The following is a 12,382-nucleotide window of genomic DNA, read 5'->3' on the forward strand; positions in this document are numbered from 1 at the left end:
TTCATTGAGCATTCTAGGGGCCCTCAGCCAACAGCCTTCAATGGACCCCCCCCCCCAAATAGTGAGGGACAGCCACCGGAACAGAGTACTTTTGCATATCACTTCTAAACATTTTCTTTCTCCTACAGTACTGCATTCACTCAGTTGTCTCACTGCCATATGCATCTAGTTCTTTCTGCCCCTCCATTCTCACCTGGTTAAATCTTTGTGTGTGTCCAGGAAGGTCAGAAACAGTGCAAGTATCTTGTTACTTTGCCCCAACCTTCCCAGGAGCCCACAGTAAACCACTCTCTTCCTAGTTTTCTCCCATGGCAGGGGGGGGGGGTCTGTTCTCAATAAAATGGGCTTCCTGAAAGGTTGGTACAACATATGAGAGACTTGCTCTAAACTGCCTGGGTATGCTGTGTGCAGTGACAGTGCTGGTGTAACTGGCTTGGTAGGATCTCCAGAAGTTCCAAGAACTCAGCATTTGCCCAATGCTGACACTGGCCAAGAGACGTTCCACTGAACAGGAAGAACTGCTTGTTGTTGTTCAGTCGTTCAGTCGTGTCCGACTCTTCGTGACCCCATGGACCATAGCACGCCAGGCCTTCCTGTCCTGCGCTCTCTCCCGGAGTGTGCTCAAGTTCATATTCATTGCATCAGTGATGCTATCTAGCCATCTCATCCTCTGTCGTCCCCTTCTCCTTTTGCCTTCAGTCTTTCCCAGCATCAGGGTCTTTTCCAGAGAGTTTTCTCTTCGCATTAGGTGGCCAAAATATTTGAGCTTCAGCTTCAGTATCTGTCCTTCCAAAGAGCAGTCAGGGTTGATTTCCTTTAGGATTGACTGATTTGACCTCCTTGCAGTCCAGGGGACTCGTAAGAGTCTTCTCTAGCACCACAGTTCGAAAGCATCAATTCTTTGGCGCTCAGCCTTCCGTATAGTCCAGCTCTCACAGCCATACATTACTACTGGGAAAACCATAGCTTTGATTAGATGGACCTTTGTCGGCAAGGTGATGTCTCTGCTTCTTACTATGCTGTCTAGGTTTGCCATAGCTTTCCTCCCAAGGAGCAAGCATCTTTTAATTTCATGGCTACAGTCACCGTCTGCGGTGATCTTGTGCTAACAAAAGACTTATCACAGCCCATCTTCTCATGCTGCTACTGAGCTTTTCTGGGCAATTATGTACGATTCCCTCCAAGCAGGAAGGGTGTAAACAAGACAAAGTGTGTACAGCAGAGTTCCCAGCTGGATCTTGCAGCCTACAGGGGTGCTGCAGTAGAGTTTGGCCCTACCTGCAAACCTCTAGGGATGTTGAATACACGCACCAGTTTTTTAGAGAACTACAAACATTGAAGCAGTCCTGAAACTGCTCTCATCATCAGTAGTGCAAATAAGTTCAATGGGAACTATAACAAATAATAGTCTTTAGAACTGCGGCCATTGTTATTAAGCCCCACACTCCCTGAGAAACGCTTTACCAGCAGATCAAAGGCACCCATTTCTCTCTGAGGCATCTTATGATGTACCTGGGACTAATTAGCATCTTTAGACCAGCCCCTTCTACTTCGGCATTTTACTCTATCTGCACCCAAGGATAGTCTTGTCACACCCTCTCTCTGCGGTGGTACTACAGTCAGGGCCAGAAATACTGGAACAAGGATAATTGTTTGGGCAGTTGGCCTCTGTACACCACCACATTGAAGTTGAAAGGAAACACACCCAGATGGGAGCGAAGTCAGGACTTCCAGCTGTAATTCAAGGGGTTTGACAAAAGTGGGGCACTAACCATTCAGGAAGTACAGCCAGTGATATCCCCCCCATCATTGATGGCTCATAAGTAATGGAACGAATGGCTGACAAGCAGCTACATGGTCAGGTGTAGCCTGTTTCCTGGGTACCCCATGACCAATCAAGGCCTGGAGGTGGTTCTGAGTGTTACATTTGCATTTGGTAACTGTTCACTGGAATTCCCAACATGAGGTCCAAAGAGGTGTCCATGCGAGTGAAGGAGGCCATCATTAGGCTGAGGAAACAAAATAAACCCATCAGAGAGATAGCAAAAACAGTGGGAATGGCCAATACAACAGTTTGGAACATCCTGAAAAAGAAGGAATTAACTGGCAAGCTCAGCAACCGCAAACAGCCTGGAAGACCACGGAAGACAACTAAAGTGGATGACTGCAGAATGCTGCTCAGGGTGAAGAGGAACCCTTTCACAACATCTAGCCAGATCAAGAACGTTCTTGCGGAGATAGGCATGTCATTGTCAACATCTACAGTCAAGAGACAGCTTTATGAATGTAAATACAGAGGCTTCACAACAAAGTGCAAACCACTGGTAACGCTCAAGAACTGGAAGGTCAGATTAGCCAAACACCTAAAAAAGCCTGCCCAGTTCTGGAATAAGATTCTTTGGACTGATGAAACCAAGATTAACTTGTACCAGAATGATGGGAAGAGAAGAAGGAAAGGAACAGCTCATGAGCCAAAGCATACCACATCATCCATCAAACATGGTGGAGGCAGTGTTATGGCATGGGTATGTATGGCTGCCAATAGAACCGGGTCATTGGTGTTTATTGATGACCTGACTGCTGATAGAAGCAGCAGGATGAATTCTGAATGTATAGGGCTATACTTTCTGCTCAGATTCAGCCGAATGATGCTAAACTGATAGGACGCCGCTTCATATTGCAGATGGATAATGACCCAAAACATACAGCAAAAGCTACCCAAGAGTTTCTGAAGGCAAAGAAGTGGGATGTTCTTCAACAGCCAAGTCAGTCACCTGATCTCCACCCAATAGAGCATGCTTTTCACTTACTGAAGACAAGACTGAAGGCAGAAAGACCCACAAACAAGCAGCAGCTGAAGGCAGTTGCAGTAAAGGCCTAGCAAAGCATCTCGAGGGAAGACACTCAGCATTGGGTCATGTCCATGGGTTCCAGACTTCAAGCAGTCATTGACTGCAAAGGATTTTCATCCAGGTATTAAAGGCAATCCTTCAGTTTGAAATGATGTTGGTTTGTTACATTACTTATGAGCCCCAACGATGTGTGTGTGTGTATGCCACTGGCTGTCCTTCCTGAATGGTTAGTGCCCCAGTTTGTCAAATCCCTTGAATTACAGCTGAAAGTCCTGACTTCGCTCCCATCTGGGTGTTTTTCCTTTCAACTTCAATGTGGTGGTGCACAGAGGCCAACTGCCAAAACAGTTATCCTTGTTCCAATATTTCTGGCCCTGACTGTATATGAACATATAACATTAACTTTGCAATGTAAAAGTGGAACCGCTGACATAGGTTGCAATCCTGTGCCCCAAAATATGCGCTTCAACCCATTTACTTCAATAGAAGTAAGTGTACTTAATGGGATGGAGTTATGGAGCCATAATATTGACAGACAACAAAATGAAGTGATGGTATTTAAATGGTGCATACTTTTAATACAAATTGAACAGATGCCATTTTTTCCTTTGAAGTCCACCCTTGTGAATAGACAGACATACACCCAACCTCTAGTTGCTACAGAATGTAGGTCCTCCCTCCACATATACACACACACTGCCAATAATAATAACAACAACAACAACAAACAAACAAATAAATAAATAAAGTATGGAGCTTTCAAGTCAGTAAATCACTTCAGATGCATTGTCTAGTTGTAATCATTACAACAACACTACAAGGTAGGTGCAGAAAGGGGAACTGAGTTTGAGACAGTGGCTTGCCTAAGACCATGGCAGAGGTCAGATTCAAACCAGGGACTACTTGATTCATAGCTCAGTCCCTTAGCCACTACACTACTTCAGCTCCCATCATCATGATATGCATCTTGCTACTCATATCTGTAAGCCAGGTCCAAATATTCCATCCGACTCTTGTGTGAACAAAAAACTGAACCCAAGATTAAGCTATAGGGCCAGGCTTGGTTCTCACTGGCACCCACTGAGTTTTATGGCATAGCATGAATGAGCTGCAATCTGGGTCACAGTTGACAGAGCCAACACTCTGCATCTCACCCCAGTCACTGGGATCACCAGGGAACAAGAGGAAGGTTTAGCCCAAACTTCCCCCACCAGTGGTATCCCTTTGGACCTGCATTTAGCTTCTCTGATGGAGCAGGGAACCCCATGGGGAAGATGAAATTTAATTCCCTGTATCTCATCCTTCCTCCAGGAGCTCAGAGTGGTACATGGCTCCCCTACCTACATGTTATCTTCACAACAACCCTATGATGTAGACTAGGTTGAGAGACACCGACTGGGTTTGGACAACACGATAACCTACAAGGGGTTAAATAACCCATGGTGGCTTATATAACCCATCATTGGTTTTCATGTCATCTGTCAAGAACTTTTAAATCCACAATGACTTATTTAGCTCAAATAACCCACTCTGATAACCCAGGGTTTGCAGTAAGGGTTATTTAACTCACCGTGGGTTATTGTGCCATCTGGCACTGACCGTGGCTTTTTCTGATCTCCTATAGAGCCAGCTGGCAAGAGCAGCCAAAACCACTGCTGCCGCCGCCCTGCTCCAGCCTGCAGAGTCCTTTTCCTGAAATCTGACAAGCAGCCCAGGGACAACTGCAGCCAAACAAGCCCTGACAGCACGCTACAGTTACAAAATGATAGCTTTCCCCTAGTACAATGACAGACTTGTGCTATCATACTACCCCGCTACAGCGGTTACACAATGACAGGCTTCCTTGATCATTACTTTGAAACTGCGCAACTTGGGAAATAGGGGAAAATAGGGGAATAGTGAAAGAATTGCTCCCTTTTCCATGAAGAAGCACAGTTCCACAATTATCCACTACAGCATCTGGAGGTTCCCCATGAGGGGACCCCACCTGTGCAATTTTGCCCCATTCCAGTAAATTGTCAGGGAGTTAGAGCTCTCACTCCCTTTTTCCTTCTCTGGTCACTTTTCCATGAAGAAGCAAAATTGTGCAATTATCCACTATAGTATCTGAAGGCTGCCCATGAGGGGACCCCAGCTGTGCAATTTCACACCATTCCAGCAAACTGTCAAGGAGCTAGAACTTCCACCCCCTTTTTCCTTTTCTGGCCCGCCTTCCCTGATTGCGCGATCCCACAGCTGTGAAAAAACACAATGACAGCCTCCATTGATGAGAATGCCAGCCTTTCCAGATTGTGCAATCCTGCAGCAGTGAAGTAATAGAATGCCAACCTTGTGTAAAAGAAAAGAAGAGGAAAAGATCCCTGTTCACAACTCTGAAAATGCAGAAATTCAGAAATGTGTAAAAGTACAAAGGAAAAATAAAAAACAAAGAGAAACAGAGGCAACTGCGGAATAGGGGGAAACTGATGAGGGAGTCCTGTGATTGTGTAGCTTTGCTGTAGCGGGATCGCACAATCTGGGAAGGCTGGCATTCCTGTCAGGGGAGGATGTCAGTGTTTTTTCGCTACTTTGAGAGTAGTCGCGCAGGGTTTTGGCAGTGGATCGGGTGCCTCCTGAGTGGAGGAAGCTATGTATGACGTTTTGTCCTGATCCTGCAAAGTTCCAGTGCTTTAGGGATGAAAGAGGGGAGTCAAATTAAACACAGTAGCTTAGTAAGCTACTCACAGTAGCTTGTTAGCCAATTCATGCGGTGGGGCATTATGGATTATTTAAAAAATAAGCTACTGTAAGTAGCTTATTAAGCTATCATGGCTTAAAGTGATGTCCAAATGCAGCCAGGGAGTTTGCAGAAGTACACACACACACACACACACGCACCTTAGGGGGAAAAGGCCTAAGTGGGTGGTGGGGACAGCTCTGACAAAATCAGCCCAACGAGATCTGACCATGCTCAGTAGGCATTGAATACTGGCTGACAAGAGGGAAAAAAACCCAGAAAATTGGGGTGCCCCCTTCCCCCCACATGTAATGGAGTATCTTGGAACTTCCAACATTTTGTTACAGGTCTTGCTTTTGTATTCTAACCCTGAATGCTTTATACATGATCCTGTTGCTGTTTATGGAAGGGAAAACTGCTCTCATGCATGGAATTTTCTCTCTCCACAGCTGACAAAGGAACAGCCCCAGTTGTGTTCCTGCCCCCACTTTGCTTGTCATGGCTATTACACAAACAGAAATCTGATCGGATTCAACAAAATTTAGGCTGTGCTTTATCCCTAACAATGAATGTGTCAAACCTTTATGCTGTCAACCATCCATCTTTGTAAGATAACAGGCTTGCAGTGTTCCTCGGCAACATGGGTTTTTAAAGTGTCCTTTCTGTGGAAAATACTAGATTCGCCGGTATCGCGTTTAGAAACTCCGCGTTTAGTCATGGCTGAGACTGCTTCTTATACTTGCGCTGCAGGAACCATTTCTTGTCATAGCTTTTTGTGCAGCCCAGCATTTACGTTATCAAACCAGAAGCAAGGGGAAAACGAGTAACAGGGGTCTGACATTACCGTCATTCATTTAGATAGTAAAGCCTTCTAGTTTATTTAGTATGTGTAAAAACCACTTCTAGCCTAAGATTTTTTCACACCTGACATGAAAAGTCAAATAGTACCTACAACCTGCTGTTTTTAAAAAATACCATACAGAAATGGAAGTTGGAGTCAGGAAAATGGTGGTCCTTCTACCACCCAAAATGGCTGTTTTGGGGTAAGTACCGTGTTATTCAACAGTGGTTAATTGCCTGTTCAGCCACCACAAATGTGGTTACATTTTTGTCCATCAGTAAGACAATCTCATCACTGTGGAGATTTGGTTTTTTTCATTTTGAAGGGAAACATTTACATTCTGACAATTTGACACAATACTATGTTGCATATGCCAATGTCTAATTCATTTAGAAATGATACAGCATGTTATGCTTCCTTTGCTTGGGAAAAAAACAACTGGTAACAAACAGATCATATCTGAATTGCACCATTTTTGTCTAGATATGTATGTTTCCATAATTTAGCAGAGTATGCAAAAGTCATATCAAACATTAAAACACCAACAACCCAACCTCCTTAGTTGTGTAGACACCACCAAAGAAACAGAGATAGAAGTGCTGATAAGATGCAGCAATACAAACCTATTTACCTACCTTGGAGACTGAATTTGGATACGAATGACACAATTTTGTGTATTGCTGGTAGAGTACATGGTTTGCATGTACATAGCCCCAGGTTCAATCTTTGATATATCCAATCATGTCAAGTAGAAGGGCTGCTTGTGATCCCAGAAGAGTTGTCGTCACTCAGAGTTGACAGTACTGGGTTAGAGGAATCAGTAGATAGATACACACACAGCAACAAGACCATCCATTATCCTTTTCAGTTCATGGCTCCTAGTAATTTGAAAGCTGAAAATGGCAAGCAGTTTAGGCTTCAGTTAACACTTCGAAAGTCCTCAAATAATCCATAGGTCAAACCTATTGGTAAATCTGTGGGAAGGATCAAGATGTAGGTGCCACCTTTTTCTGGCAGGACTCCTGTGCCTTTAATCCCAATATGGATTTCTCCAAAATGGAAGCTTCACCCTAAACTGGAAGTACAGTAAGTGGGGAAAAATCCACCCGCCGAATTTCTGTGTGTCCTATAGTTCTGGAAGGAACAGAGGTCCTGCCAACTGTATCAAGGTACTTCTTCAATAAAAGACACACATCTTTCACAGGCAAAAAGAGAAAACTGTCAAAATGAAAGATAGTTCAAAATCACATTGAATCAGAACACAAGCAATCTTTGTTGGCATAACAAGTCTTCAATTAAAATAAGGAACTGGTCAAGACAGACTGAACTACAGCATCTTCCTTCAACAGAGATTCACAATCATAAGACAAGCTTTTAAGAAATAGGTGTTCAGCTCATGAATCAAGTCATAGAGCAAAATAATTTGTTACAACACCACAAAACACAATATTTAAAAATATGCAGATATTTTCAATTTTTTTACCCTTCTCCAGCAAAATGGTTAGCAAATAAGTTATAAATTAGAACAAGAATAAAACAAACATTGTCTCACAAAGTAACACAAGCTTTAAAAAAATCTACATTTCACAAAACATCCTTTAAAATTCAAAGAACATTAGCACAGTCCAGAAACAACAGTGGAAACTTCACGCCCTCTGTGTGCAGCTTCTTCTGCTCTCAAAAGGTGCTAGGCTATTGGTATGCACCGTTTAATTACAATATGCTATGAACAAACCTTAATAAGGTCAAAAATAGGCCCCCTCTGCAAAAAAAGGGCAATTTGGCAAATTCAAAATGTCTTGCTAATGTTACAAAAGAGTTGTGACTTTAGTGGAAGCTCTAAAAACCAGGATCAAATTTTGCTGATCCAGTGCTCCCCCCTCCTGCCCCACCCCTCCAAATTACGGCACAATCCACTGTGAAATTCTCCTCCATAGGCACCACTGAAATGCATGGGAATTGTTCAAGAGCACTATTAAGTTTCAATGTGTCTTGTGCAAGAGACCTTCAAAGTGAACACTGCCCTTACATTTTTAACTGTAATTTTAAAAAGTCAGTGCTTTTTTCTTAATGTTCACACTAAGAAATCCCATGGTCCTTTTGACTTACCTTTAATTTCAATATAGGGTAGGATCCAATGTTAGTCTTATACAGAGTAGACCCATTGAAAAGAATGGGACTTAAATTAGTCACGTTGAACTTAAACCTCAGTAATTTCAATGGATCTACTCTATGTAGGACTAACATTGGATACTATCCATAGTCACTGAAAAAAGTATTTAGCTGGTCATGAACCTGAACAGCGGGAAATTCTACTTCCCCATCAGTTCAATTATCAACATACGGCATATTGCTAAAGCTATCCAATAGGATATATGTATAAATATATATATATATTTATATCAGTGCCATTTGGTTTATATATGCACACGTACAGTCTTTTTACAAAGTTCCATCAATTTGAAACCAAAGTTGCTTATTTATTTTGAATTGGAGACACACAACCAAGTCCCAGTTTGATAATCCACTATAGGGAACTATTCTTGAGATGCTGTGTCTGTAGAGGCTTTATGTGATATTCATAGATCTTCAGTGCAGGTCCGAGTTTTAACGAAAGTCCAGTCAGCACGTCATTCCTTGTCATCAACAGTAAAGATTTGCCATCAATTTCCTAAAGTGGAAATTAATAAATATGTAAAACACTCTAGGAAAGCAAGATTAAACAAACCTGAAGAAAGTAAGGAACCCAGGAACCAGAACAGTCTGCAGGCGTATCATCAGGCACCTGGTCTCCAAGGGTTGTATCCAATGTTAGTCCCTCTTTGAATAGATCCATTGAAATGAATGGGACTTAAGTTAGACTAACACTGGATATGACCCAATGGATATTTGGACCTCAAGGTCCCTACTGTGGCCAAAGGGGCCAGCATAGTCCTTCGACACTGCAAATGTTACATCCCCTTCCTCTTAACTGGCTGGGACTAAAACCCAGTAGGAGGTTCCAAGGTGGCTAGGGAAATTATGGGAGACATAAAGGCAATATCTGAATGACAGTCTCACTTCCTGTCCAAACATGTCTGGGTCTTTACTGTCCATGGAACAGGCTTCATTTATGCTGATGAATGATCATAGATCTGGTCCTTCTAGGATCTTAGAAAAGACCAGAAAGTGTTGAGAGATAAATAAAGGAAGGGCTTCCTGTGAAGAGGCAGTTCATGTTTAACAGCAGCTTTTGGTCTTTCTTTCCCTCACACTATGCCTTCTTTTGACATAGCCAGCTACGAGGAAGAAGAGACTGCAGAAGGGAGGTGGAGAAGGCTGAGAAATGAAAACTTTCCACTGGTTCTGTTAGTTTGAACCCAACTGACAGTCACCCTCACATTCCAAATAACTCCTTACAATCATTTCTCAAAGCCCTCACCATCTGCATTTCCCCATTTCCTGAAAAACCCCTCCTGACTTAAAGAAAAAGAAGAAAATAAAGTACTTTCATGTATCACCAATTGATTTAGAAGCAGCACTACTTAACTCTGATTGAGCAATGTCACATAACCGAGACCTGCATTGACTCTGGGTTATTTTGATGTTGCAACTGCCAAAAATGGCCCCAACGTGGCTTTGCGGAGGACCATTAGTGAAGATCCATGGTACAAAACCGATCCCAACTGACCCAGTAGTGCAGGGTTGGGCAACTTATGGCCCTCCAGATGTTTTGGCCTACAACTTCCATCAGCCCTAGCCAGCATAACCAATGATGAAGGATCATGGGAATTTGTAGGCCACCTAGAGGGCCACAAGTTTCTCACCCCTGCTGTTGTGTGTCAGTTTAGGGCTACTGCTGTGAGTGAAAGTCATGAAGTCTGACTAAGGAAGGTAAGCCATGGGGCTGGGTGTGATGAGTGGCAGTGAAATTAGCTTGACTGGCCAAATTGTACCAATCTGAGAGTCCATATATCTGAAATTTACTGTAAACATTGCAGTGCTAATAAAAGCATAAAATACATGTTGTTCTTTGTTTTACATTCCCAACCCTTGCAAATGAAATTGTGGCTCCAGCGAATATTAAAATAAATCTTAACCTTCTTGCTATGAGTTTAGAATTCAAAATGTAATTTAATGATACATACCTGCATATATTTTCAATTAACTTTAATGGCAGCATATGCTATGCAATGCCAAAATTATGCATGGTAAAAATGAGGCTGACAAACTTGCATCAATTAATTTAGTATTCTATAAATGTAACATGCCAATTAAAGTCCTGCCCCTGCCTGTTCTGATATGTGGCCAGATCCTTGTGATTAAGTGCATATAAATTATTGTTTAAGCTGTCAGGCCATAAACAAACAAAATACATTAATCTGCAAAGAGCATTAATAAAGTCACCAATATATCAATATGTAATTACTCTAACACATAAAAACTCACATCAGAGAATGTTCCAGACGGCATAAGCATTTTCAAATACAAAATGTGAATGTTTTTTAGTTGCAGAGTCACAAAAACTGCAACAAAATGAGTATCAAACAACTATGACACACTCAACAAATGGGAAAGTTAGAGATGCAGGAAAATTCTAGCAAGAATAGGTGTTTACAATTTGTTTCTAAGAGGTGAGGAGAACCAAACACAAATTTTTGTGAACTGCCCAGAGAGCTTTGGCTATTGGGCAGTATAGAAATGAAATAAATAAAATAAATAAATAGAATGAATAAGGTCCATCCATGAATGATGTTACTGCCAGAGATCTAGGCAGGATTTGGACGAATTTACTGTATCTCGGCTTAATAATCTGAGATATGAACTAGACTTTTGCCCATGCACGCAAACCCATTGCTTCTCCCTTCACCAGGAAATGATGGCTACCAGCTTCAGAAGAAGCCAGGATATTAAACCACAGTTTGAAGTTGGTTTAATATCCAGACTTGTTCCAAAGCTGGTAAACATAATTTCTTGGTCTGGGAAAAATGGGAAACGATGGTTAACTGGAGGCTTTCTCATTTGATTGCTCATGTGACAAAGGGAGGAGAAAACGGCCTATATGTGCAGGCAAAAGATTCATTCATATGTCAGCTTATTAAACCAAGATACGATTGTCCAAACTGGGACAATAAGTTTAGCTTTATATCCAGTCTCAAAATATCAGCCCTTCAGAACCATTTCAGGAACTATTTAGAAATGCACAAAAATAAACTCCTTCCTCAGCTTTTATTTCTTGAACAATATATCTTTTTATATCCAGAACAATCCTGTTAAATACAGTTGCCAAGCAGATGTTGCTGCTTAAATACAATTAACAAAGGTGATCCTTTAACAGAGAACTTCCAGAAACCTGTGCATAATAGATAAGGCTGATATGGACAGGTAAATTTTTAAAAAACTGAATAGCAAAGATTATATCTCATGGTACTGGGTTGCATTAGATATTCAGGAATCTTTTCCAGCCCTAATTTGTGAGATCCTTTAAATGAGGAGTGTGCAATATGTGCTCCTGCCAAATTTTCTGCAGTGGCAAAAAAAGAAGTGATTTTGAATCCAAACAAAATTGTTGGAAGCCTCCTAGGAGCGCAATTTTGTTTCCAAACAAGGTGTATGCTCCCCACACATCATTTGAAGCAAAATCACCAGTTTTTTTGTGGTGCAGCCCCCAAGAGGGTCTGGGGGAGGCAATATAACCCCTGGAAGTTTCCCACCCTGCTTTAAATGGAGATGCTGAGGACCTGGGACCTGCTGGATGCAAAGCATGTGCTCTACTAAACTATGATCATATTAAACTATGGTCCATCCCTATAGGGAGGCTAGGCTTAGGGACAGTGGTTTCCAAGGCCACCCTAGTGAGGTTTTTGGCTGAGTAGGTATTTGAACTCAAGTTCCCCTTGGCTAAATCCAAAATAGTACCCACTACACCATCTTGCAGGTCCCCACAACCTGAAACCCTCCAAACATGTTGGACTCCAACTCCTATAACCCCCC

At 42.2% G+C, this 12,382-nt stretch overlaps 1 protein-coding gene across 1 annotated transcript in view; it reads right to left on the reverse strand.

The window, feature by feature from the left end:
- Positions 1–7,671: 7,671 nt before the first annotated feature.
- SAMD13 (sterile alpha motif domain containing 13) overlaps positions 7,672–12,382 on the reverse strand; it is a 43,040-nt gene continuing 38,329 nt past the window's right edge. Inside the window, exon 4 of the mRNA XM_084852110.1 lies at positions 7,672–9,080. Within this exon, the coding sequence (XP_084708236.1) occupies positions 8,937–9,080 (144 nt within the window). The 3' untranslated portion in view covers positions 7,672–8,936. The remainder of the gene's footprint in view (positions 9,081–12,382) is intronic.

This window comes from Heloderma suspectum, chromosome 4 (assembly GCF_057233095.1).
Source record: "Heloderma suspectum isolate Gila_16-S chromosome 4, 16-S_ref, whole genome shotgun sequence".
Lineage (NCBI taxonomy): Eukaryota > Metazoa > Chordata > Lepidosauria > Squamata > Helodermatidae > Heloderma > Heloderma suspectum.